General features: G+C 42.2%; 1 protein-coding gene across 3 annotated transcripts; it reads right to left on the reverse strand.

Moving 5' to 3' along the window:
• Positions 1 to 1,899: 1,899 nt before the first annotated feature.
• On the reverse strand, positions 1,900 to 27,080 carry Dpm1 (Dolichyl-phosphate mannosyltransferase subunit 1). 3 transcript variants are annotated; one of them, XM_037422049.2, is made up of 8 exons: positions 26,872 to 27,080; positions 24,912 to 25,011; positions 18,752 to 18,862; positions 17,810 to 17,835; positions 14,384 to 14,479; positions 11,992 to 12,060; positions 5,669 to 5,783; positions 1,900 to 2,257 (listed from the first exon to the last, which is right to left on the reverse strand). In XM_037422049.2, exons 1-8 carry the CDS (start codon positions 26,967 to 26,969, stop codon positions 2,153 to 2,155), a joined length of 720 nt encoding a protein of 239 aa, XP_037277946.1. In that variant the 5' UTR covers positions 26,970 to 27,080; the 3' UTR covers positions 1,900 to 2,152. The 3 variants fall into 3 exon arrangements, with proteins under 3 accessions (XP_037277946.1, XP_037277953.1, XP_037277957.1); XM_037422056.2 differs by lacking the exon at positions 26,872 to 27,080 and adding an exon at positions 26,699 to 26,838; XM_037422060.2 differs by lacking the exon at positions 11,992 to 12,060 and having other exon boundaries at positions 1,983 to 2,257.
• Between the last annotated feature and the right edge of the window lie 290 nt (positions 27,081 to 27,370).

Here is a 27,370-nt window from a genome sequence, read left to right on the forward strand (position 1 = left end):
TCAACCACGAAAGATGAGTGAAGTGCAACAAAGAAACTCAGCGACATGACTTTTTGTTTTTTAATTGCTGAATTTTTTTTGCTCATACCAAGAAGTTATTATAACATTTGCCCCACATAATAAATGCACCCCCAACTTCGCTCAGAGTTTTCTAATAAAAAAGTGCGTACATTATGTGAGTAAGTACGGTATATGTCTTGCATGTCTTTGTGGCCTGCATTATGTAGTGCCTTTGAGGAAATGTAAATCAAATGAAATTTGGGCATATTCCAAGAGAAATTATGAAGTGGGTGAAATTTTTTATGTATGCCAAGCCTGCTTAAAATATTGCCCGGAATACGTGCTTTCAATACCCTCCGCTTGGAAGGAAAAAAGAAAAAAGAACTGGGATGAATTTCCATTAACAAACATTCTTCTTGAAAAATCTATATGGATTTGCTAGTAGCTTCGTGCTAAAACAGATGGAGGGATATTTTTTCCTTCTATCTCTCATTCCACAGATCAACCTTTCTTGAGCTGGAGAATGCCCCAATACCAGAATTACATTGACGGGGGCTTTCTGTAAATGCAACATTAATGGAGTGTGAAGGGCAGGAAGCGGGAGTCATTTACCTTGGATATAGTTACCAGAATAATGTAAAAAGGCTGTTTTGCAGAAAATCTAGTGCATCCGTCAATGTGCATGATCATCATGGTTCACCGTGCCACTTCTTTTCAAACATAGCCATACCAAATACATTGCCAAACATCAGAAATTTCTTCAAAATATTTCTTGAAGGATAGCTAAACTAGAACTGCCGAAATGATGTTATTGCCTCTCTGTAGTTAACAAAATCTTTTCAATTCAAACCTCCTCCAACAGGTTTTGTAACAAACAATTCAATAATTACTGCAGTGTATTCACTGCCGCTCATTGCCTAAATTGTGTTGACCTTTACGGTAGACAGAATTCCTGAATTCTCAGAGCGTAAACGGGCACCTCGTGAGTGGGTTTTGGTGGAATAATCCTGTGTTTCACTCTGATGGTGAAACTCAAGTGTCTTCCTATTTCTGGCAGCAAAATCTATTCTTTGTCTTCCTTTTGTATTTTAAATATTTTAGCGCAACTCAGTTAAGATGAATTACCAACTCGCCCGGCAGTCCGTGCTTCTTAGTTTACTACATTGAAGAGGAATCTACTTGAGAAGGTATGGAGTGACATTGCTTCCGCTTGTTTCCAAAGTCCGCAAAGACTTGAAGACGCCCTGCAACACCTTTCTAAGTAACCGTCAAATCACTTGACTTGATAAGCTCCTTGTCCCACAAATATACAGCTACAAAAATTTGTAGAATCTGTCATGTACGAAAGGAGTTACAGGAATTTCACGTCTGATTTAAAATTTAGATGGGAGCCGACAGATGGAAACCCGTAGTGGGATAGTCAGGGTGAACAGTGGAAGTGCCTAAGACAGGCTGGCCGGCATTTCGATAGGAGGACCTATCTTTGTCAAAGATAGGTCCTCCTATCACACATGGCACACACATGGCAGATGAAAAAGAGGGCAAGAAGCAGCGGACGTCATGACTTTGAGCACTTTCTAAAATGTGTCTAAAGGCATGTGGCAGCTATGGGAGCAGCTCACGATGCCCACATTAGACAACTGATTGATTGATTGATTGACTTAAATAACATTATTGTGACTGATTGAAATAAGGACCATGAACTGAGTTTGTGGCACTGTCATATAGGGTTATGGCGTCACTTGTCGAGAGAAGAAAAAGCAATATCTAGATGACATTTAGAATTGTGATTTCCAGGTGATGTGCCCCGCTATAATGCTCAGCTCACATGTTCTCTGGAGAACTGATTGCCAATCGGCAGCATTTTCTGACCACGCTCCAAAAGTTTTGCACAATCCCTTTAACTGATACTGCAGCAGTAAATTTTTATTCACTGTCCCTTGATTGCTTCTTCATTTCAACAATGAAAGAGAACACTTCAATGCATCTTTGGGCATGTATTTGTAGTAAAACAAGGTTACTTTAGGAAAATGTTGTAAACACCGGAAAACATCAGTAACATCACATTAGCCGCCATACAACAATGGGCTCATTAAACAGGAGTAAAAAGACTTCTTTCTTTCCCCTGGCAGACTCAATGAGAATGAACGGGTCACGTTGTGGCAAACAGGTAGAGAAGACCCTTGGCAAACTGGAAGATCTCGTTGCTGCCCATTTTGGACTCTCCGTAGAATCGGTCGACAAAGCTTATGGGTACCTGCAGGTGGCAAGCAGAGACAGTCAAAGCACTGGAAGTGGAAAGCTGCCACAGAGTGTTTTTTTTATTTTCAGCTCTATGGAACCCCACCGACTGCATCAAGAACAACCGTATGGGCACTAAGACACCCGCCAAACACAAACACCAGCAAAGCAGCCAGGTTTAGCAAAAACAAACAAAGAAAGCAAGTGTTTTCAGGAAATAGTGCACCGAAGCAGCAATCTTGCAGCTCAAAGCAACAATATTTTTGAGAGCCTGAAAACAACTTATTACTTTAACAATGAGCAGATAATGTTTCTTAAAGTGTACTAATAGGCCTATGGTCACTTATGATGAAATACAAGTAATACAGAAATATGGCACAGAAAAATGGCAAATTGAGAGGCTACACAAGAAAACTACAGCCAGGATGGTCCATACTTTAATGATCCTAACCACAACAAGGTGAAGACAGGGTGTAGATGACACAAAAATATTTCCTCTGATACACCCTTCATTGACTTCCTTTTTTTTATCATGTAACACCATTTGAAGTTTTAAAAGGGCCCTGCAACATTTTTTGAGCATCGTCAGAAAACGCTAGCAATCAGTAGTGAAGGTTGCCGAGAACAGGCGAGCCAAATATTATAGAGCAGCTCGCGGTCTAGAATTCACAATATATTCTCAAAGTCAGTTAAACATTGCTTTCTCTTCTCTTGACAAATGATGAAACAAGCTCACAAATTAGAGGGCCCTAAAGGTTCGCCTTTAGGAGCTGAACGCAATAGCGATATACTGTTCCTAGTGCATCCATGAAACTGTGGTGAGCCTCTCAACACGTGCCTCCGCACCCCCACGTAACATAAACTATATGCCCTCAACTTTACTCTGTGTGTTATCTCTTACACTGTGCTTTTGCATATACGGAAAACATTCTCCCGTGTACGCTTTCCTCCTCCTCTCCTTCCTTCCTCCTCTCGCAGTGGAGGTCCGCACTCGCGTGCAGCCGCAGATCACCAGACGACGAATAAACAACTATACCACACGGACGTTTGGTATCACAGCCAGTCAATCCGGCGCATGCCCTCTACAAAACTTTTTCGAACATGCCATAAACCCACTACATGGCCACAAGGAAATGGGTGCAGTAGCTTGTGTGCCTTTCGTAGAGGGTGATAGGCTTTAAACCACGAAGCCATTATTATAATCACATGTTCTGACGCTTGCTGGTGATGCGCACTTGTACTACGCATTATTACTGCAATATTTCATGTTGCATTGTGAAGCATGTATACAGGACGCATGTGTTTATAAACCATGAAAGCTACTTTCCCTACATTTCAAAGCAGAGAAGTTCTTTTCACAGTATTCACAAGCAGCGGCGTCGTCGTGTAGTAGAACATCTGCTTGCCCCGCAAATGACCAGGGTTCGATCCCCACTCAGACCCAAACAACCTTGGTTCAATCCCCACTCTGACTTAGAATATTTTTATGAATCATTTTATTTGCATCATTCTCAATTTTTCGGTCACGCATAAGATGATGATTTTTCGCTGACACCGATGCAGAAATTTCTGCGAAACGAGCTCTTTAACGCTACCGCATTAAAAATCCCTTGTCACAAATGTTGTATCAGCTATTGGGTAATTTGAGCATGGCACAGTCGGTCGTTACTGGAATTGCCGCAAGGGGTCGTACTTAGCCCTGCGTGCACGTGCGTTCGCGCTGAAAAGTCGAGTATTTGAAGGAAAAAAAAAAGAAGGGGAGAAAAAGTGCTGAATGTCACAAGGCACGCGTGATATTCTTTCTTTTAACTGCGCCATCCTTCCCTGCTCAGCTTCCAGAGCTTTGGTTGGGACGAGAAAAGAGAGAATGCAACTGCAGCGTGCGACTAATCTGTAACTCTGCTCGTACTGGACGGATTGTAAAAATTCTTGTGGGGGTGAACTCGTGAAGCGATAAGCTCCTTTAGCCAATCCATTACGAGGCTAGCGGTAAAAATTGAGCAGGATCCCCTTAGGATTTACTGGTGGGCTTGTTGGTTTATGATGATTTATGGCAGCATGCCTCAAGAGGAAAGACAAAACTAACAAATAAGCGGTGCTTACGTCTAGTCTATACAGTAAAACCTCATTAATTCAAGGTCACTGGGGCCACGAAAAAGCTTTGAACTGAGCTGCTTTTCAAATTAACAGAACATACAAGAAATGGGATGCAAGGAATTTCGAACTATTCAAAGTAAGCAGTACTCGTGGTTTGCTGTGCCGGCTGGCTTGCGGCTCCAAAGGTAATTTTTCGCAGCAATACCTGGTATTTATTTTGCCGCGAAAATGTAGGAACTGTGGGCCTCGCTGCTGCCACCAAAAAAAAAAAAAAACAACGCTGTCGTGATCGACTAAAATGTACGCCTGCAGAAAACAAAACATCTTCACTGCAGCACAATAATAACATGCAGGCAGCATGTCGCCTGCTCCTCGCTTTGTCAGCATGTCTTGATGCGACCGTTTGCCAATTCTTTCTATTATAATTATGAATTTAATAATGGCCAGTATGACAGAGCTTACGATGTGTTTTGGCTGGAAAAAATGATCTTAGAAACTTTCGAACTTAGTTTGCAAAGTAGGTGTTGCTGGCAAAAACTCCGCCAGCAGTGCAAAGACACGAATTGCTGGAGCATCTGGCAATCGGAGGTTCGCATACATCGCGCTTTCCGCTAAACTGTCCTTTATTAATTTCTTTACCATCCCGGAAAGGATGGGTAAACCATGACCCGCTGATGTTGTGAGAAACATGCAATAAGCTACCCGCGTGTCACTGCTGTGTAGCAGTGAAGCACAGCTCATTTTCCACAGGCGCACGTTTTTGTTGACCCCGAAAGCGTCTTTTCGAAAAAGAAGCGCGAAAAAGAAGTAGCGAGGCTGGGGTGCTTTAGCTGCCACTCATTAGTATCAATATGTTGCATTGCCTTGTGGCTATTAATAACCGTCGTTCCACGAATTCGCGACGAAATCAGGATCTGAAACTGGCACATGGCACTGAAAGTTTTCGAATTAACCGGGCTGGTGCCGGCCACCGCTTCAAATTATCCACTCAAACTTGCATCGCAAAATACAGGACCGTGCAAACTTTTCGAAATAAGCAAGATTTCGAAATAACTGAGTTCGAATTAACAAGGTTTTACTGTATTTATATCTCCGTTTCATTTTTGTTTTTTATGCACGCTGTAATAAGCTGCCATTTGAAGGAATCTCTTGGTGTACATTGGTCAGAAAAAGGACAATCACGTTCAGCTGGCTGGGTAAGTGAGTGAGTGAGTGCAAAATTTGTTACAGTCCACAAGCGGCAGAATCCAAATGGGACTGGAGCCCCCGCTAGCTGAGCCAGGTGGCTCTACCGAACCATGCGCCTGAGGCTGAACATGCAGATACCCACCTCGCCTATCGTACAGCCGAACTGCCTGGCACGTGCAATCATCTCCATCTGGAAGACGTAGCCTTTGGAAGTGCAGCTCTCCACAAGCTTTTGTAGCACGTCCTTCTTGTACAACCTACAAAGCATGGAACACGGAAGGGCTGTTAATGACAGAAACGACTGCACGTAAGCACATCAGACCACTAGCACACAGCACATCCCATTTTATCTGCAACACAATATCGTTACATCAGTAGGACTGCACAACAAGAAAGACACGGACTACAGAGAAGAAGACACGCTCAGCTCACATACAATACCTTGTATGTGATTTTATGTGAATAGTACTTACACTGTGCACTGGTTCTTTGAAACCATGGCAGAATTTTTTCAGAAATTGGATAACATAATGCAGTCAGGTTGAGGAGTGAATGAAGAAGATAATAAAAGGAAAGAATCGGTTGCACAAGCATCTAACTGAGTTTTAGAAATTTAGGACACCAGTAACTAGTGCCTAAACAAGAAAAGTAAAGTTACTTTTGAAAACAGCTTGTTCTGCACCGAAGCAAACTAAAGTTATCCCAAAGGCACAACTCGGCCCCTCTCTTGTAAAGTGTAGATGTGGTTGAGATTTCTTCAATAAAAAAAGCATTATACTTGCAAAAATCTTTTCTTGGCAATGAAGGAAAAGCTATGGGGGTGGAGCTTCTGCATGAGTACTACTAGCAAAGTAGTCCAATTTGGCATGTGTTTCGTACTGCTCTGGAATGCAAAGGCTCAGTGGCTCTACACCATTGATTTCGTTTGATTAGACAGCCATTTGCAGAGTATTCATTACAAGTTTCTGATGCGTGTAAAGGGAAATGCCCAAAGGTGACAAATGTTCACATGATGATGCAGACTCTTTTATCGCCTTTCAAGTACACATGCTAAATGGTGCAGCATTTTACACATATGCAAAAATAATAAATGACATTGTTTAAAATTGTATAATTATCTCACTGGCATAATAAGCTGCCTCATTTTTCATATAGCTTCCTGTAAAGAATAAACTGGGGTTGTTCTTATTCTTTTGTAAAACAGATAGACACAACCATAGAACCTTTTTTATCCTTGGTCTCATTCCTGTATGTATGTACTCATAAATCTCCCTTATGTTTTCTAATTATTGGACTCGGACATGTTTCAACATCTTATTTCATTACACCTTATGTTATGCCTTTCATAAATGAATAAGCAGTAGTACTTGCACAATCTCTACCCTACTCTTCATTTACAAGAGACGTTGTATGTGAGTATATATCTTCTAAAAAGTTGAAAGTAGAATTCCACGAAGACAACAAGTTTGAGTAAATTTTATTTGAGCAAGATTTTTTCGTGAATGTAATTGGTAAATTATCATGCACTTACAGTTTTATCATATTCGAGGACTTTGCTTGCAGCTCACTGGAGTGCATCTTACTATACTCGGAGACAACTTTCTGTGGCAATGAAGGAAAGTCTATGGAGCCAAAGTGGGCATGTGCCACCGCTGTACAATATAGTGCCACGAATGCATCTGTGTTTTCCATGTGAAAATAATAAAAAGGAACAACATTATATTCTACTAGATGCTGTTTATAAAAGACGTTGCAAGCGTCGAAGAGATATCATTATTTTTTGTTGCTTTCTGATGAGTGGTTTCGCGTTTCTGCGCGTCTGAAAAGATAGAACTTTTTTATGTACACCTCACAGTCAAAATAGCGTCTTCGTCTAGATGAGCGCCCGTTGTCCTTCAGCTATACCGACGACTAGCCGAAGGAACTTATGTCGAATTTCTTTCACAAATGGCTGTGTAAGCAGGCGTATCAAATTGTGTGCAGTGCGATTACATGAACGTGACTGTCATTCGAAACGCGAGCTGAACTGGGCTACTTCGCGGAGAAGTACAGGAGTAGTAGCTCCGCCCACGTAGCCTTCCCTTATTGCCATAGAAAGTTGTCCCCGAGTATACAGCTAATACTTTCGAAATTGCTGTTTTCACAAAGCTTTCATAGAGCCAGCATACAAGTACCAAAATAGGCCTGCTCATACTACAGTGCCCTTAATAGAATGGAGCTGAGCTATTTCGATGACCAAGAATCAAACACGAAATAAAAGTAAAAATGGCAAAAATTGAAGAGCAAAAGCAGTTTGGTAAGTGGTATGTTGTTTCCTTGTTGCATCCTCACTCAATTACTCAACTGTTTGAACTACAATAAGCAATGATGTAAGCAATACATAAACTTTTCATCTACAGCAGACTCTCTGTAAAATGGAACTGCTGCTTAAATCGAACAACCACCTCTAGCACGATTGGTTTCGTTTCTATATTCTCCACGTTTGTTCAACTCTCAATAAACATAACTGCTGTTAAATTAAACGTATTTTCCAATTCCCTTCAGGTTCTGTTTAAAAAGAGTCTACTGTATGCCATACAGTACTACTGAAAGTGATGCCAACGACAAAGTCTTCGGCACTCAACCTGACTGAATAGAGCATTGAACTAAGAGATGCCTCACATGTAGCAAAGATGCTATTAAAGTGACTGCTCTTCAAAAACTTGGTATAATATTTCCAGTTAAATTTCGAATAACTGCCAGCAAGGCATGTCAGAAACCGGTTCACGATGAAACAAGTGCAATATCGCTCTGTCTTCTATCTAAGTCTTTGTGCATATTTGGCTTGTTTCATCATGTTAAACATCATGTTAAACATCATATTAAATAGTTTAGTTGCTAAAACTGCCATATTCAGGAGCATTGCTATATACTTTCACAAATGCTGGAAGTGGCATGCCAAGCTATTCATCTTCCTTCACTGCCTAATATATAAATTTGACCCACTACGGTGGTTTGGTAGTAACAGCAATCCACTGCAAACCTAAAGGTCACAGGATCAAATCCCAGCTGCTGCGGCTCCATTTTAATAGAGGTGAAATGCAAAAGGCCCGTGCACAGGTGCATATCAAAGAACACCAGATTGTTGAAATTCCTACAGCCCTCAACTATGGCGTCTCTCATAATCATATCATGATATTGGGATGCAAGGCCCCCACAGTTATTACTATTCTGATGTGTGCATTGTCAGTCACTGCGACGTAACAACTAGCTCATGCTGGTACAGTCGAGCTCGACTATATCGAACCCGTTTATATCAAATTATCCCGTATATCAAACAATTCCTAAACACATTAAGTTTACATTGAGAATATATAGCAAAAATTACTGTTTTATCGAACGAAAATAGCACCGACAACTGATATATCAAACTCCATGTGCCTCAAAAGTGCCCCAGTAAGTTGGCTTTCCCTCGCAGTGGCGGGAAAAACTGCCGGCGCAACCCTAGAAAAAGTTGGTTAGACCCGGTTGTGCGTGGGTGAACACCCCCCTTCAAGAAATGATCCTGGCCCGCTTACAGCCAATCGGAGGCTGTCGTGCTTTCTCCGAGATGCGGAGGTAGTAGAAGTGAGCACCATTTTTTCTTTCTTTATGCTTGTGTGCCTGCTGCTGCCGATTCAGCGTAGTCTGTGGTGTTGCCTGTTGGTGCACTGTGAACTGTACTGGCGCTCTGTCATCATGGCTTGCGCAATGAGGAAAAATTCGCCGTTCGCCGCGAAACTCAAAATCATCAATCGGAATGAGCACGGTGAAAAGAAGTCCGACGTCGCCGCCGCGTAGAAAATTCCAAGGAGCACCTTGAGTACTATCCTGAAGAACAAGGCAGACATTAGGGCCAAGTCGGACAAAAGGCCAGGTGCCCATGGCGCCCGACGTGTCCGCGCTGCTGTGTACAAAGATGTTGAAGCGGCCCCGCCGCGGTGGTCTAGTGGCTAAGGTACTCGGCTGCTGACCCGCAGGTCGCGGGTTCGAATCCCGGCTGCGGCGGCTGCATTTCCGATGGAGGCGGAAATGTTGTAGGCCCGTGTGCTCAGATTTGGGTGCACGTTAAAGAACCCCAGGTGGTCAAAATTTCCGGAGCCCTCCACTACGGCGTCTCTCATAATCAAATGGTGGTTTTGGGACGTTAAACCCCACATATCAATCAATCAATCAATCAATCAATCAAAGATGTTGAAGCGGCCGTTTACAAGTGGTTTGTAAACGTTCGGTCGTGAAACATCCCGGTGTCTGGCCCTATGATCGAGCAGAAAGCCAATGACCTTGCTTATCTGCTCGGGAGGAATGATTTCCAAGGCGGTTCAGGCTGGCTTCAGCAGTTCAAAGAACGGCACGACATCGTTGGCAAAGCTATTACAGGTGAAAGCAGAGCAGCGGACCTGGACAGCATAGAAAATTGGCTCGAGCAAAACTGGCGAGATATTGCAGCAAGATATAGAGCCCAAGATATCTTCAATGCGGATGAAACCGCTCTATTTTGGCAAATGTTGCCAAACAAGACACTTGCATGTCGTGGCGACAAGACAAGCGGCGGCAAGGCAAACAAAGCTCGTGTGTCCGTGCTGTTGGCAGCTAATTTAGACGGATCGAAAAAGCTTCGACCTCTGGTTATCTGGAAAAGCACGGCACCGCGGTGTTTTCGAAATGCGCTGTCGCTTCCAGTTACCTACCGAGCAAACTCAAAAGCGTGGATGACCGGGGAGCTTTTCAGCAGATGGCTATCATCGTGGAATGATTTGGTAGGCGAAAATCGCAAAGTGTGCCTGCTCGTGGACAATTCTTCATCGCACTGCTGCAGTACAACCTTCAGCAACATCGAGCTGTGTTTTTATGCCCCCGAACACTACGTCTGTACTGCAACCACTGGATCAAGGTGTTATATGCGCAATGAAAGCCGGCTATCGGAAGCGCCTGGTGGAGAGGCTGCTGCAGAACTTTCGTGTCGGCAGGGAGCTTAAGATCGACTTGCTCGGAGCTATTTCTATGTTGAGTAGATCGTGGGCAGATGTCAGAAAGGAGACAATCCAGAACTGCTTTAGGCATGCCGGCTTCCGCATGCCTGGTGATGACAACCAAAATTCTGACAGCACTGAAGACACCGCAGGTGTTTACGCCAAAGTTTGGAACGAGCTGGCAGAGTTCCCGGGTGCTATCGACGGATCGACATTCAACGAGTTCGTCAGTGCGGACGATGATGTCTACATCATGGGCCAATTACAGGATGAGGATTACATTGCAGACGTCGTGCCGACCACGAGCCAGAGTGACAACAATATGGAAATCGACGACGGCTCATTGCCTACATCTTCCGAAGTGATTAGCGCACTTGCGTTGGTCCGGCGCTATTGCTTGAATATGGAAGATTGCGGCCTCAGCTGCTCTGACTCGTTGGACAACGTGGAGGCGTGCGTGCTGTCACACGCAGCAAAGTCGTTGACAAAAAAAAAAATCCGGGAATATTTTATTCCACAGTAGGGCACGCAAGTAAGCCACCATATTAATAAAGTACTTTTTGTTTGCTTTGTTATGTGCCTTTGTGTCAAAACATATACCGGGCTTATATCGAATTACGCCATATATCGAACTAATAAACCTCTTTTGGCGAGTTCGATGTACCCGGGTTCGACTGTAGCACATTTGTTTGCTTTTAAAATGAGTCCAATTTAGTGGCCATAACAGTACTTTTACACATAGATAAATTGCTTTTAGTTTTCACAACTTCGTCCTGCCAACTTCTACTTCCACAACCCAGTCCCACATGGCCGAAGAAAGCATATTACAGAAAAGGGGCTACCATGCTAATATGCGCTTTCAGAGGAAATGGTTCAAGGTGATTTTTTAAAAAAATGCTATGCCTGGCATGTTGATAAACTATACCTAAACATTATACCGTACGATGAAGTAGCCCACTTTGGACAAAGACAACAAAGACACAGCACTTGCTTAACAAAAGAAGGACAAAAAAAAAAGACTCCATGATGAAAAAGTGTTGGGGTATTAACAAAAAATTTTTGCTATTGAGAAAATGTGAAACACCAATTTTATAAGCATACCATAAAATCTCGAGCAAGCTACCATGAAAGATATCTTGGCAAGATTTCAAGATGGTAGCAAAAGAGCTACAAGAAATAAAGAAAGTAGGTCCATTCTTCTAACTAAATGTTTCACTGAATACGCACGCATTAACCGTTTTCATTCGCCCTTACTGGGCAAATAAAAACAGCGAACGAAACAGTGAGAATGATGGAATGGGAGAAGAGGCTGCATATTTCATATCTCCTGAAGAAGTGAGGGTCGAGCTTGATTGGGTAGGGACGCTTGCTCGGGGTTTAACAGTGTATTCATTTTTTTTTGCTACATAGACATGCACTGTAGCTTGAAGTAAGATCGTTGTGCTCCACAAAAAATGTTGCACTGCAATCTCACCGAAAACTTCCGGTTAGGTCCGACGCACCCGGCCTTAGAAGAATCTGCGTCAGGAAGTTGGCAGCACGGCTAAGTGAAATGAAGTCAGAAGGAAAAGGCTGTTTTAACAGTCATCAAGTGGGCAGTGAAGAATATTTAAGGTTAACAGTATAATGCCAAAGCTAGAAGAAGGCTGATAAACAGCAAGATGACAGTTTAGGAAGGGGGGAGTGAGTGAGAATTTATTAGAAGGCAGAGAGGTCGGCCTGAGCTAGTTCACTCTAGCCTGCTGGAAACTCACTATAATAGATACTGACATGACTTCGAGATGTCACAAAAGAGCCATTTCTGGTTTCTTGGTATACAGTGTACACACTCGCCACACACCGAAGTGAGACAACAGGCATAAAATATTCCCTATTTTTAAAGTTTTTGTCGCTGAGCATCTGCAAGCCTGTCTCACAGTAATGAACATTATTTCAAAGAGTGAACACAGCTCCACTGGGTTTGCTAACTCTGTGTCTTGCATGCGGCTTTAACCGCAGAAAGCATCATCACGGTTGCTGGTCAACAATACACTGATTGTAGTTTTCGTGCAACGTGAGCAGATAACAGATCTGCCGCTAGTACGGCCAGCCAAATCTTCAGCTACTGTGCACAAGAGGCAACTTCTCTGTGCGTCAGCACTGCGCTACGGAGACGGGTCACCAACAGGGTGAGGGCAAGCACTTGCCCACAAGGCGTGCTCAGCTGTGCCCAACAGCATGAGCAGACAAATAGTTCCGGTCGCAGTTCTTTCTTTCGAAGATGAGAGTTGCAGTTTCAGATCGAAGAAATAACATTACTAGATATGCCCATGGTCACACTCATGAGTTAGGCAGTAGAACGTGGTTCATAACAGTGCACTGATAAGAAAGAAGAGCCTGGCAGATGACAGGCAGAGCTGAGTGCGCTTTTGGGGCATGCGCTTACCCTCGCCTTGTTCACAACTTGGCTCTTCCATACGGCGCTCAAGCACAAAAAAGTCGCCACTCGTGCACGATAGTTAAGGATTCGGCCTACTCTACATTGCGAGTTGCTGTCTTTCTGTGACATCACGCTGCGAGGACATGTCACTGAAAAGGTAGTCGAAGTACCGCTATTAAAAATATATTCTATGCATTTACAGGCCCTACAAAACACTTTTTAGGGTTCTACACACCAATGCTTTTGTTTAGGGCCAAAATCTGAAAATTTTTAAAACTCATGTCAGTACCCCTTCAAGACTGTGAAGTTAAACATTAAAATTAGGTGGCGGTGACACCATGCTTGCTCAGAGCTCAGAAATTTCACCAATGAAGGTAAATATTACACCGAACACAAATACAGGCACGCATTATGACATTTGTTCGTAATTGATTAAATGTGGCAAAGAGCAGAAAAATTAGGGCACCCCAATGCTTCGTCTTTAGGAGTTGAATGTGATAGCGATCTTCTGTTCCTAGTGTGTACTCCAAACACTTAGTGCATGACAACTTTTCGAACTGGCTATGCACCCATTACGTGGTCTCATGGGAACAGACGCAGTAGCGTGTGTGCCTTTTGTAATGGGTTATCAGCTTTAAACCACAACGTCATTATGGTACTCACATGTTCTAACGTCCAATTGAAATGGGCGTTTGTACCATGCATTATTACTGCAATATTTCATGTTGTATTGTGAAGCATATATACGGGACATGTGTGTTTGTAAAGCATGAAAGCTACTTTCACTGCATTTCCAAGCAGATGAGGTTCTTTTCACTGTTTTCACAAGCAGAGGCGTGGATGTGGGGTAGAACATTCGCTTATCACGTAAACGACCCGGGTTTGAGCCCCACTTAGACCTGAACAATGCGGGTTCGATGCCCACTCTGACTCATGATTGTTTATCATTTATTTTATTTCAATCATTCTCGATTTTTCGGTTACGCCTAAGATAATGATTTTTCACTCCCAACACACGTCGACACCGACGCTGATGCCAGAATTCCTTCAAACAAGCTCTTTAATAATATCTTGCATTAAAAATATCTAACTTCTATAAAAAGATGCATTAGTGTATTTTTTACACATGCATTAGCCTAGAAACCACACTAATTCCACACGAAGGTGACAAACAGTTGGAGCATGAGGCATAATTCCAACACTTGTGTGCCTATGGCACGGATGTGCAACATTCCACATGCTTCACAGAGCACTTACAGCCTTGCAAGCACTAGCATTTCATGTGCAACATTAAATAAGCAGATTCCTTGTGCATGCAGCCAATGTCAACATGCTATGTGCGATGAATCATCCTGTTATGAATGAATCACTTCAGTCCTTCACAAAGCAGAAAACAGCACTTCAACAAATTAGTATATCATTTTTTAAAAATGAATGTGAAATTCACCTTATGAGTTTCCTCTTGAAGTCCCAGCCATAGACTCCACCATCACCAACGTACCTCGTGCCTGAGACCACGTCATAGTTACCTTCTTTCTGTTTTCTTAAATAGATGAAAAACAAAAACTGATCACTTGCAGGGGTGTAAAGACAAACGCCAAAATACAGCCCAGAGACACGCTTTCTTTAAACAGTGGTCAAATGCATTTAAAGACTTCTCAAAGCATGTGCTGCTTTGTTCACCCCTGAGTTTGCCAACATCACATATGCTACTTCCTTTCCCTTCGAAAAACTTATTTACCACCTCACCTTATAATAGTTAAAGGGGCCCTGCAACCCTTTTTAAGCATGGTCACAAACCACTGCTGATCAGTAGTAGAGGCTACCACCGACAACACGCGAGCCAAACAATATAGCGCGGCATGCAGCCTGGAGTTCACAATAAACTATCAAAGTCAGCTAAAAATTGCTTTCTCTTCTCTCGACAAATCACAGAATAAGCCCAAAAATCACTTGTAGTAAGCCCATCTACAGTCATTGGCTGATTTGAATATGTCGCGATCGGTCATTACAGAGGTCGCCGCAGGAGGCTGCTACTTGTCCTCGCGTACGCATGCGATCACACTTTTCAAAACCCGCGCATTCGTAGAAAAAAAAAAGAGAAAAAAGTGCTCAAGGTCAGGAGGCGCGCGTGACGTTTTTTGTTGGCCCCTCCCATTCCTCCGTCTCCAGCTTCCAGCGCTTTCATCAGGACGAGAGAAGAGAGAATGCAATTGCAGTGTGTGACAAATCTTTGTAACTCTGCTCATACTAGCAAGATTCTGAAAATTTTTTGTGGCGTTGATTTTTTCAGGCAATACAATTTTCCAGTGAATTAATTCTATGTTCACTCAAAAAAGGTGTTTCAGGGCCCCTTTAATAAACTACATTGACCAATACAGAAGTAGACCAACAAACGCTTTATACTAGAATGAACTAATGACAGATAGATTGGTTTAGTTTAGAAGCTTCAGTGTTCAACTGACCAGTATAAAATCAGGTATTTTTGGTTCCCAGCCATTGTTCCTTTGCTCCAATAGGTAAAGAAAAACTTCGGGCACTTAGAATTTGAAAGGCCCCTAAACCACCCAGCAGTTGAAATTAAACTGTAGAGTTGCATTTTTGCATGAGTCTCTAACGAACCCGTAGCCGTGAGAGTTTTTAGAAATGGTGCCAGAATAGCGGATTTCCAGACATTTGACAATGAAAATGTGTCCCTCGCTTGTTTTGCTCTTTCCGTTGCTACACTCAAATTGTTGGCTCATTCCTCCTCCTCAATGAGTATTATCGTATTTACTCACATAATCCTCACACTTTTTTTGCCAGAAAGCCGATGCAAAGTTGGGGGGTGCGAGAATTACGCGGAAAAACTTTCCACGAAATCGCAAAGAGCGAAATCACAAAATGAAGTGGCCACAAATCGGAATTCTCACACCAGCAACTTACAGCAAGCTTTAAGAAGTACTAACTACAGCTTACCTCAACAATAAAAGCAGAGGTTCAACACAAGGCAAGATTTATTTGAGACACAAAAAGTGGAAGCAAATAGTCGAGAATTAAAATACCATACACGAAGCTTGTGGGCGTTGCGGGCATAGCGGTAGCGGTCGGCGCTCAACAGGAGCCCTCAAAAGGTAAGCTTGGGACGTCAGTATTGGGCTGATGGCTATTTAACAGAATCGTCCGCCATTTCCTTCTGAAGAAATAAAGTTTACCATCAATCCCAGTTTTAGGCACACGGCAGGCCCAATACGTCTTGGTGGCTTTCATCTGCCATCACCAGTAGCAAACACAAAACTCGCAGGCTCCAAAGGGCCTACGAGTTTTGTGTTCACTACTGGTGATGGCAGCAGATGATCTATCACTTGCAACTTGAAGCAGCCGTGTGGTTTCAGTATCACCCCATAACGTGGCAAGATTACCGACACAACATACAAAACACACCGCAACGCGCACTGGCCATTTCGGCTTGGCTTGAATTGAATCTTCGTGCAATAGTACGCTTGATGCTTAAGAGATGGCGCTAGATAGCGTGCGCTATCATCATCAGTGGCTGGAACGAGCAGACTACACTATTGCAGGAGTTTTCGGAGGTGCGATAATTACTCGAGGAAAAAAAATCTTATTTTTCTTGGGCGATGTGGGGGGTGCGAGAATTATGCGAGCGCGAGGATTACGCGAGTGAATACGGTAAGCAGAGAGCGTTTGTACATGCACGCAGATAAACAGGTTCTCTCTGCTGCTAACGTGACCAGATTCTCCTGGTGGCCTCACGACCAGTGATGGAAATACCGAGAGGCAAGGAGAGGAGTGAGGAATGTTTTGTTTAGTTTGTGGCATGCCCGTCACCTGTAGTGCCGGTGTGTTTGGCCCTTCTAATTCTTACAGCATTCTGAACTAAAGCAAAGTAGCGATTTGGGCGAGTAGGCTGATCGCCATCATAAAACAATACACAAATGTAAAGACTAAAAAAAAAGACAACAGCAGTGCTGACACAGTGCTCATGTTGTCAGTTCTTCTTTTTTTTTCCCCGTTGAGTCTTCCTGTGCGTGGGTACAGGTGTGTCGTATGTGTGTACTGTTTTATGATAGTTCTGAATTCGATGCACACATTAAAGTGAAATAACAAAAAAATATAAAAGGTGGTTTAGTAGCTATGTAAGTGCATACTGCTGGAAAACTTATATAGAGCTTCTACTATACACATAGTATTTCTCATAGTCCCAGTGTTTATTAGAAGATTTCAAGCTCAATGGAATCAATGAATTTTTTCATTTGGCTTTTTCTTATGACAATGCCAACGACTCGTCTGACATAACCAGTCAGCGTTAAACATAAAAATCCTCGTCATTGTTTCGGTATGATGCTGTCCCTCTGCTGATGCGCACAGCCTTGTTTTATACATTCCATAATCTTCATCCACTTCCACCACGCACATTAGTGCATTGCCTTCAGGGATGGCATTTTAACTAATTTGAATAACTGTGGTTGTCCCAATTTTCAATTGCTCTTAAACATTTACATATGTGCATATGTGTAAACATCTGCAACCGTTTACAAGTGTACTGCTTATTATAAAAAATGAAAAAATGTCTTGATACAACTTGTAAAAAATTTCATTCACTAAAAATATGTTTTGTGATTCCTTGATCATTTGCAGAATATAGAATACGGGAATACTTGCCTTACTTGTAGTTTTTTCTAGCTTTAAAGCTGCTACCTTTGCTGTACTTACACAATGCACAATCAGGTACATTTGAAATTTCATCTCTGTGGGCCACTTCTTTAGTATGAGCATCTGATAAGATGGATTTCTCTAGTCCGTTAACGTCCTCCATCAATGAGATATTACTGTATAAATAATATCAATAAAGAAGAGAAAGAAGGAGCCTTACTCGATGAACTTTGGGATAAACTTTGGCTGTAAAAATAGAACATACAAAAAATAAGCAAAAACACAATTTTTATTATTAGATCTTTGGGATGTTACCAATGAACTTAAGAAGCACGATGAAAAATAAATTGCACCAAATAGTTTTTCTGCATGCCCATTATGTTAGTGCACACTTGACAACCTGAGAAAATAAGAAATAACAGATGGTGTGGTAAAAACAAACCAATACTAAAAAAGCCTTATTTTTCAACATGTCTACTGCTAATTTAAAAAATCTGGAAAGTGCATGCTATAGAAATGCTGCAAACAATGTTACACTCATTTGTTAGAGAACCGAGAACTGCCACAGAGACAATAAAAATATTAATGGTGTTTGTTTATGAGGTAATCACATAATGACAGCCGATACTTGGTACTCTTCGCTATATAAATAAATACATGATGGTAGTGTGGGTTCATCCAATTATACGAGAAGGTTCAAGAAATCAGGCTCACTAACTGACCAGCAACCAACATTTAAAAATTGTAACCTAATCTGTATCCAGATAAGAATCTTAAAAAAATACATTGGTTTCACTACAGTAATACAACAGGAATACAGAAAATAAATAAATACTGCATTTTATGATAAAATAGTGAAGTTGACACATTAATGCTTCAATTAGGCTAGACGCTGCCACCGCTGTGCCACCGAAAATACACAGACTTAAAAAATGAGATGCTCTATACTCCAAGAGAGCTTGCAGCAGAAAAAGTGTCATAATTCTATAAGAATTTTACTATTTCATACTATGCACAATTTAAAAAAATCCATGTTGACTGCTTAGCTTTGTTGAATTATTTTCAAATGCTTGAACGCTAGTGTACAATAAGCCTTGGTTTTAGTAGTGCAAACAGAATAGTGATATGTTTTTTGGAAAAAAAAAAAAGAAACATCACTTACGTGGTGAGATAGGTCAGCATCCAGAATGATGACAAAGTTTCCCGTGGCACTTTTCAGGCCATGAATGTACGCAGTCCCAAGGCCAAGCTTCTTCTCTCTCGGTTTCAGTACCTTCAAGGAATGAGAGACCAACAGCTCACTGAGCTGCATTCTCTCCAACTGTGCTTCCCAAGAATGTAGTACAATGGTATTAAAGTAAAGAGGCTAAAACAGTTGCAGCACCTTCACAATGCACGGCTCGTCTGCAGTGTCTGTTTTACTTCACCGACTACCCTACATTTAATTTGGCTAGTCTAAGGTAAGCAATTGTAGAAATAACACATCTGAAATAGTATTCGCATGCGCTTACGCTGACTACCATCTTGATTTGACAGACATCTGACGTCATCACAACACACCTTCCCTTGAGGCTTTCTTTCGTCATTTGCGAACACACCCAAGCAAGCGCAATAAGTGACAGGCGTTCCCTCCTTAGGACAATACCGAGTCAAGCATTTCTGAACGTCAGTCACGATAAGGTTTCTGCCAAAACAGAAAAATAAATCGCTACTGTAATAACAAGGGCAAAATACCTTAGATGCCTCAACAAATTAAGTACTCTGGGTCGACTTACCCCTTGAAATCCAGACCTGCCTGGCGCATTTGTGCGATACGTCTTTCTAGCGCATTACCCCCGTTTACATGGTCGTGATGCGCCAGTTGTCGCATTCGTATAAACGCTGTGCGTGCCGTGCCGGCTTACGGCAAACTGTCGACGCCCGGCTATACGCAAACGTGCTTTCTTATCGAGGAAAGACGAACTGGACCCCACTCCCAATAACCGTGGAGACGGCGTGTCGGCCTCTTGTTGAATGAAGTTAGTTAGTCGCCCCAGCTGGCAGCCGACTGACTGGCAGTTGCCTCGAGCTGTCAGGCTGTAATCAATTTTACACGAATGCCAGAGTAGCCCAAAAGAATTTAAAAAAAAAAAAATCATTAGCTTAGTCGTGCCTCGAGCATGGGAAACAAAAATTCGCACAATTTTCTGCGTCATCAACCACTATATAAATAGGTACATATTAGCGCGAGCAAAATAACAATGACTTGAGAAAGCAGTGGCAGGAGGCAGGAATATCTCAACTCCCGACATTTCTGCTTCGTCCCACTTCTTTCTTGAGTGTTTTTGTTTTCTTGAGCTGATATTAATTCCTTATAGCAAAAGAGGGACGCACGAAGTTTGTACAACGGGGGGCCACCATTCCCCTCATCGTGATTTACGGCCCGTGAATTGACCGGCACTCGCAAAACTGCCCATTTCCTACGCATTAGTGCAATGCGCCTTCCATTGCTTACATGAATGCGAACCGCATGTTTCGCACTCATGTAAACGTGTTTTATGCACACCGATCTCACCACACTTTCTTATAAACTTACCTCTTTCAGAAACGTTTCTGTTCTTTTCGAGCTACTAGGCGTAAGTCCAATATCGGCTATTTCTACTCGTCAGCCTTATGACTCACGCTAACGAGTCAAGGAGCTGCTATCTTGACGCATTGACAGTTCTCCGCACGGCAGACTTCCCAATGACGAATTGTCAGCAGGTGCCGCATGCCCTTGACATTTTTCTCTATTCTTTTTTCTCCCCTTCCCCCTCCCCATGTAGGGTAGCATATAAGCCTTTCCTTTGCCTTTCTCTCTCTCTTTCCTTCAGGCGAAAGCGTCGGCAGGGTGCCTTGTCGCATGGTGTTGTACACTGGCACTGAAGAAAATCAACAAGTTCGCTAGTCGACGTTGCAATCCTTAGATTGAATGGCATAAACCCTCAGTGCATAGGAAATATAGATGGGCTCCACCACTGCCGCTCCCCCACCAGACCTGCTCAGTGGGAGCATAGTCAAAAGTTATCCGCCTTTCTGCTTCCCTGAAGGACCGACCTCACTTGTCGCGGGTGCTTCAAAGCAGAAAAAAAAAAGAGCCCTGGTGCCTCATTGCTGTCCCCGCACCGAAGTACTTTCTTACACCACGCCGTGCATTCAGCAAATTTCATGCCACTTCGCTTCGTTGTTACTGGCTGAAAAATCTGCAAGATTTTCAGGCAGTAGCATGATTTTAGCCAGTTTATGCAGTGAGCAACGGAATAAATATTGCTCGGTTTTGTGGTTTATTGAAACCGATGACGGATATTCACAGCCGACTCCGAGAGAAGAGTTTGCAAGCGCCCGCGTCCCCTTAGAGCGAGTTTGCAGTGATTTTGAGGAACGCCGTCATGGGGTACTCCAGAACAATGGTGTTCGCGCATTTCGACGCTATGGAAATGGGCGATTGTCGTATATAAAGGCGGAAAGCGAACACGCGTCCTCAACTCCTGCCGCACCATAGTTTTCCCCAGAGTAAATAAATGAAATAAACACGCAGAAAGTACAAAACAGACTTCATCTCAATCCTGTAGGTGTGCCTCGTTTCGTGTTTGTGCTGTTTGTTCTGATGGGTTCATACCAACAAGCGCAGCACGTCTGAAGCTCCTTGTATTTCACGGTAAAAAAAAAAACGATGTTCACAAATACCTTACCCACGCACGTCTGCTCAGTTCGCTCGTATCGCTCGTTTTTCTGCTTTCTTCTGACTGTCGTCGCACAGCCCTCCCTTTTCGCTATAGTCCGTGGGGGGTGAGGAGGGCGACAAATACGTGCACACATAAAAGAAAGACTTTCCGAGAATTCGGCCTTTCTTTTCCCGTGAAGACGCTCACCCCTTCCTCTCGGAGGATACTGCCCACCTGTTTTCACGCTCTCCCGCGGTATCGCGCAGCCTTATGAGACTCTGAGGGGAGGAAGGCTTACAGATGACGGTGCATAGTTTGAAGTTAGAAAAGACGTTTCCTCCTGAGGCAAAATGTTTTCGCACGCCGCATTCGGGGAGACAGGGAACCTTCAAATTCAGCGCTTTCCTTATTTCTGTTTAGGTGGCGCTAGGGGAAGATTTTCTTTGTAGTGATAGGAATAATGTAGATTTCTCAATATTCCTGCAGTTCTTGTGTGTGATTCGTGTGCATAAGTATACCAGGAGACCGTAACTGCTATATTTTAGGCTATGCATGCTTAGATTTCAGCGCTATTTCAAGATAACAACGATTTCGTTGATGTTTACGGCACGATAAATTAAGAAAATTTGCGAGCTTTGTTTCGCATTTCTGCTTGCTTTATTGAAATACGCTGCGTTGAGGAAATAGATCAGGGGTTCTAGTTTATCCACGTGCAAATTCAGCTAACGAACTTCAGTAGTTCTCCGCAAAAATGGGCCACGGTAGGTCTATCTAATGAGAATATTGCCCAATTTAGATCAATATAATTAAAAAACGAGCGTGCGTACATAAATAAAATTGAACACTCAAACGAAAAATGCCATCCTCTATATACACCCAGAAAATGAATTTTCTCTAGCGAATAGGTGCCGGATAGTCCGCATCGACATTTACTAAATTTGGCTCTTTTCAAAAGCTAATCAGCAATACAGTAAAAGTGCTAGAATAATTTGCTACGTTGAGGAAATAGATAAATATGTCTTAAATGTTCTGCGCAAAGAACAGTGCTGTAACTGCATCAGATTTTTCAGAAAATGTACACTGCTGACACACAGTCAGACCAAACCATGTAACTAGCGCTTATTCTTGGCTCTCCCTACCCAAATGCTAAAAGCTTACTTATTTTTGATAGATATGTTTAAAATGTACAAAAATTAAGCTTTTCAATGACATATAAACCAACTATATAAGACAAGAAGAACAGCCGCCACGTCAGTCGGAAAATTGACAAAAATGATGTGTTCGTGCCGCCGGAGTGAGACCGCCGCCTTAACATGAGTGATTTAAAGATAATCCTCGCATGTTGACGTCACTCTTTGACGTCATCATGATACCACAAATTGCCAAATGTTATGCCATCGTGACAATGCTGCAAGATGAAGAGATCACATGACACTGCTGCTAGGCCGAAGATGAGCTAGTTACAGACAGTCAAAAACCAAGTGCGGTGTTGAAAGCTTACAATGCCTCCGGTCCTCGACCCAGTGCAAAACCATGTTAGAATCAACTATAATTATTGGGGTTTACGTCCCAAACCACCATATGAATATGAGAGAAGCCATAGAGGAGGGCTCTGGAAATTGCAACCACCTGGGGCTTTTTAATGTGCCCCTAAATCTACACACACGACCCTCAAGCATTTTTAAAGCCTCCACAGCCGGGATTCAATCCTGTGCCCTGTGGGTCAGCAGCCGAGTACCATCGTGGCGGGCGATAAAAAGCAATGTTAGGAGAAGAAAGCTTTCAGAAGAGGGCAGGGGATTATAGATACATTGAATGAGACGGAAAAAAAAAACGACTTTCTCCTTCTAGTTGTTTTAGGTGAATGCACAGACAGCCATATATGTTATTATCCGACTGTTAGCATCGCAATACCTTTTTGCGACAAAGCGTAGATTCAAATGCCTTTTATGTGTGCATGCGGAAACTGCACTGAACTTACTGCAGTGACTGATATCATTTTACATTTTGGAGCATACTTTGGAGCAGAAAAGTAGTGCATTGAAGCATCCGTAAAAGTTTTGTGGGAATGGAAAAAATGCTAATTTAGAGCAGCTATTGCTTTTTTAGAAGCAGATATCAAATTTAGCCCACACCCATTGGAGTTGAAAGCATTGTTGAAGCATCTGCTAAATATTATCAGTTATTATAAAATATATTTACCAAAAACAATCATTGTAAATTTCAAGAAGGAAACAGTTAAAAAGATGGCTGGTTGTCAGAAATGTGCCGTGAAAGAGCTACATGTTTAAGATACCAGAACTTGTGGTAGAAATAAAATCAAACCAGTCAAGCTGAATGCCACAATGTTAGAACTGTTATCAAATACGCAAGAAGGAAACAGTTAAAAAGATGGCTGGTCGTCAGAAATGTGCCGTGAAAGAGCTACATGTTTAAGATACCAGTACTTGTGGTAGAAATAAAATCAAACCAGTCAAGCTGACTGCCACAATGTTAGAACTGTTATCAAATACGCAGTAGATAATCATTATGAATCATTAATCATTATGAAGTAGAATAGAAGCAATCTTGCTTATTTTTACATTTTGCCCCACTAGCCTGCATGTCTAGCTAGAAAAAAAATAAACAGCCAAATGAGTTAGGTGCATGCCAGTTCTTGTTACATAAATGAGATCCGAACCGATAATGCTGCATAATAGTAGCACACTGAGATATTAGTACACAGGTTTATTTCAGTTTCTTGAGGACTTATGTCAGTCAAAGAGTAAAAGTTTGTCATTCTCAATGTTTCAGGGATATTTCGTAGCAGGTTTGGAGCTATTCCTAACCAAATTACTGTTTGGAACAGCATTTCTTTTTTTTTTTTTTTTTGGAGCAGTTTGTAGCAGCACTTCTATCACTGTCATTGTGTTATTGTCTTTATATTTTTACAAGTGCTTCTACCCCCTTTCAGGTGTGGGACCATCTGAAAATTCTTAACAGGCATCCACAACCTGTTTCGCATTCAGCACTTTTAAAAATGCAGTGGTCATGGTCGAAGACCAAGCCTATGACTTCATGCCCAGCAAGATAATCGAGTAAGACCTAAAACACACTAATGATGTGAAAAGACTAGCTAACACTTTAGAAGAGTGCACTATATGACAGTGAGTGTTGCCTGGCGATTTGCTTCCAAGCAAGAAAAGAAAATGCGATTGCCAGTTTTTGGCGTTTTAGAAAGGCAATGTTGCTGAAACAATTGTAGACTTGTTATTTTAGGTAATGTTTGTGAATTGTAAATGTGCCAAATATTGCAAGCTAAGCTTGAACAAAAACTATTTACAGCAAGTTTTGAAATGAGCATCGAAAGAGGTGGACGTTTAACAATGAAACACTGAGAAGGCTTCCACAGTCAGAACGAGAATACAGGGTCTTTCAGAAATGGCGCAGGGACTTAGGATTTTCTATTGCAAAACTTGATTTTGGAATAAGTGGCAACCTCACAGCAATAAATATCTATATTGAAACATTGCCATTGGCTTCATATAATGACACAGAAAAGCGAGTTTAGCATTTATCACACAGTTTGTCTGCATAGGGCATCGCATAACATGGTACCACGTTAAGGTACAAGACCCCAGCAAAGAATGTAAAACTCACAATTTTCTCACTTCCATAAATCTTCTGGAGCTGTTCCGCTGCTTCAAGTGTGTTGTCGGGGCTTCCATCATCAATCACAATGATTTCGAAGTTGTAGCCACTGTAGAGGCACAAAAGGAAGCAAGAGTAGACTGAAATGGCAATTTCATAAACCTCGAGAAATCTGAAGGAAGGGTGACTGGAAAGGTACTAGAGGTTCATGACAATAAGCAAATGTAAGACACTATGTACTTCAACATAAGTTCAACACTTTTACAGCATTTTGCTCAGCAATAATAGGTCTTCACCCAATAAAGGGTGATTGAAAACACCCTTCCCGACTCCTACATGCGTGCATGAAGGCCTTTAGAAGTCCCACTTACACAACAGGAATGCGTCGTGATTTTACAGAAGATTAAGGTGGGGAAAAAAATACAGCAGCATACTCTATTGCCCAAAAACTTGTCTACTAAATTAAAAAAAAATTGTGCATTTACTCAGCAGTTGGAAGAGTACTTAAGAATACAGGCGTACAATGAGTGTTGTTTAAAAAATTGAAATTTTTATAGCAAACTTTCAAGGCAATGCACGGTGGAAAAGCAGACATGGTATACTCCCTTCCCACAAAAATGGTGGTAATATTTTCTAAGAGAATAACTCGATGAACACGCATTACCAACAGGCAAACTTGTGGACCATAAACGAGAAATGAGTGAGCAATACAGCATGAGAGTGCTGAAATAATGGTGATGGAACGATCTCAACAACATGAATGCTGTACAAAGACTAAGGCAACAGAATAATGACAGCAAAGTAATATGGCTGCAATATGATAATGCAATGACAAGAGATGAAAAACAGTATAATAGCAATGCAATGTCATGACAGTGATAAAATGCCACCCGCATGCTTATACTGATCGACGTGAATGCATTGCTGACAGAACGAATCCGGACAATGTACGGCTGCATAATGTGCATACTTTTGTTTTCAGTCTCCAGCCAGCGTTAAGTCAGCATGATATTAGCTCATAACTTACATTACAACCAACATAGCTGTAGAGGCCAAATTTGCAGCGACAAGAAATGGTCCTCTTGAGAAATGAACACAAACAAGTCATTAAAGTTTTGATGCTGCATTTATTTTGCAAGTTCTTCACATTGCCTACTACTTCGGCTTGAATCTGATGACAGGTCATACTAAGTTTGACACTGGCAAATTGTTTAATGCCAGCGCGATATGACCATGTTTTATCGCAATCAAGCTAAATTCTAATCAAATATCTCAACTGCAATTAGATTATTTTGCAGCTTGCGCAAAAAAGCCAGTCATGACCAAAAAGTTTGATTTCGATGGGGCTTCATCACACTCGGGAAGTGCACAGTATATAACATGTATTAAAAAAGCAGCCAGACGTAGGGGCGAACAGGCATAAATATGCATTCCAACAGGTCAGGAATAGCTGCAAACTTTTAGAGCTAACCAAACCAGCTCCCTATCTGGCTACGAGTCTTTTGAACAACTTGGTTGTAATCTAATCTCCAAGACATGAAAGAGTTTTTCGATTCAGCTTCTAAAGGAATGTGGCTATTGCATGGGGCGTTACAACCATGGCATCACTAGCTAGATGGTGTTGCTGTGATTGCTTAATAGAGTGTTTGCAGTCGACGGATTAAGAAACGCGCAGCAGCCTCTCGAAGGCAAGAAATGCGCGACACAGCACAGGAGATATGATGTCACATAACATAGCCTCCCAGCAGAATCTACGCACCGGAAACATAACCGGCCAAACAACGCCGACAACTCACTGAAATGATGAAAAGAACTGCAACGCTGTGTCGCCATTCCCGGTCCAAATGAGTGAGGCTCGTATCATGGAGGACAGCTTATAATCCGTGCAAAATACAACATGACCACGATTGATTGCCACGCGAACGGCGGTTGCTGGTGCGGACGTGTCAGACGAAAGCAGACAGCCCACCTTTGAGACATGTAGTGGTCGATGAGCCAAACCACAATTGGCAAGTTTTCTCTCTCGTTATACGTAGGCAGCAGGATGCTGTATTTGTCGACGCCCATTTTCGAGCGGAAAACTTGCCACGAAAACACGCCAACTTCGATAACACGGCCACGTTTCGAGCAGCGGTACCAAAGCGTTAGCGTCAGCTTGCCACCTTGATATGGATATGGCTGGCTCTGGATTGGTCACAGAATCTATAAAAAAACAGACGTAGTCTCAAAATTGCCTCGCCTTGAATATTCCTAATATTACTACACTCTAACACTATCACAAACTGCGCAAATGTCAAGCAATATTTATTTGCTTACGTTTGTTCAGTATGTAGTGCTAGAAAAATGGCGCTTCTTATAAGTGATTAATGTCTCTGAGGCATGATGTTTCATCCTTGTGTTTCATACGAATGGATGGGTGAAAAAAATAGATGGATGAGGCTGTATTCTTTAGATTGGGCGGCGGCTAG

The sequence above is a fragment of the Rhipicephalus microplus genome, chromosome 3, assembly GCF_043290135.1.
Source record: "Rhipicephalus microplus isolate Deutch F79 chromosome 3, USDA_Rmic, whole genome shotgun sequence".
NCBI classification, from domain to species: domain Eukaryota; kingdom Metazoa; phylum Arthropoda; class Arachnida; order Ixodida; family Ixodidae; genus Rhipicephalus; species Rhipicephalus microplus.

What these genes read in the sequence shown, in the direction of transcription:
- Dpm1 (XM_037422049.2), bottom strand. Translation starts at nt 26,969, where the DNA reads ATGGGCGTCGACAAATACAGCATCCTGCTGCCTACGTATAACGAGAGA. An exon ending in ATGCTGACCTATCTCACCAC is followed by an intron (nt 17,836 to 18,751) that starts GTAAGTGATGTT and finishes CTATTTTTACAG; the next exon opens with CCAAAGTTTATCCCAAAGTT. An exon ending in TTTATCCCAAAGTTCATCGA is followed by an intron (nt 14,480 to 17,809) that starts GTAAGGCTCCTT and finishes CATCTATTTAAG; the next exon opens with AAAACAGAAAGAAGGTAACT.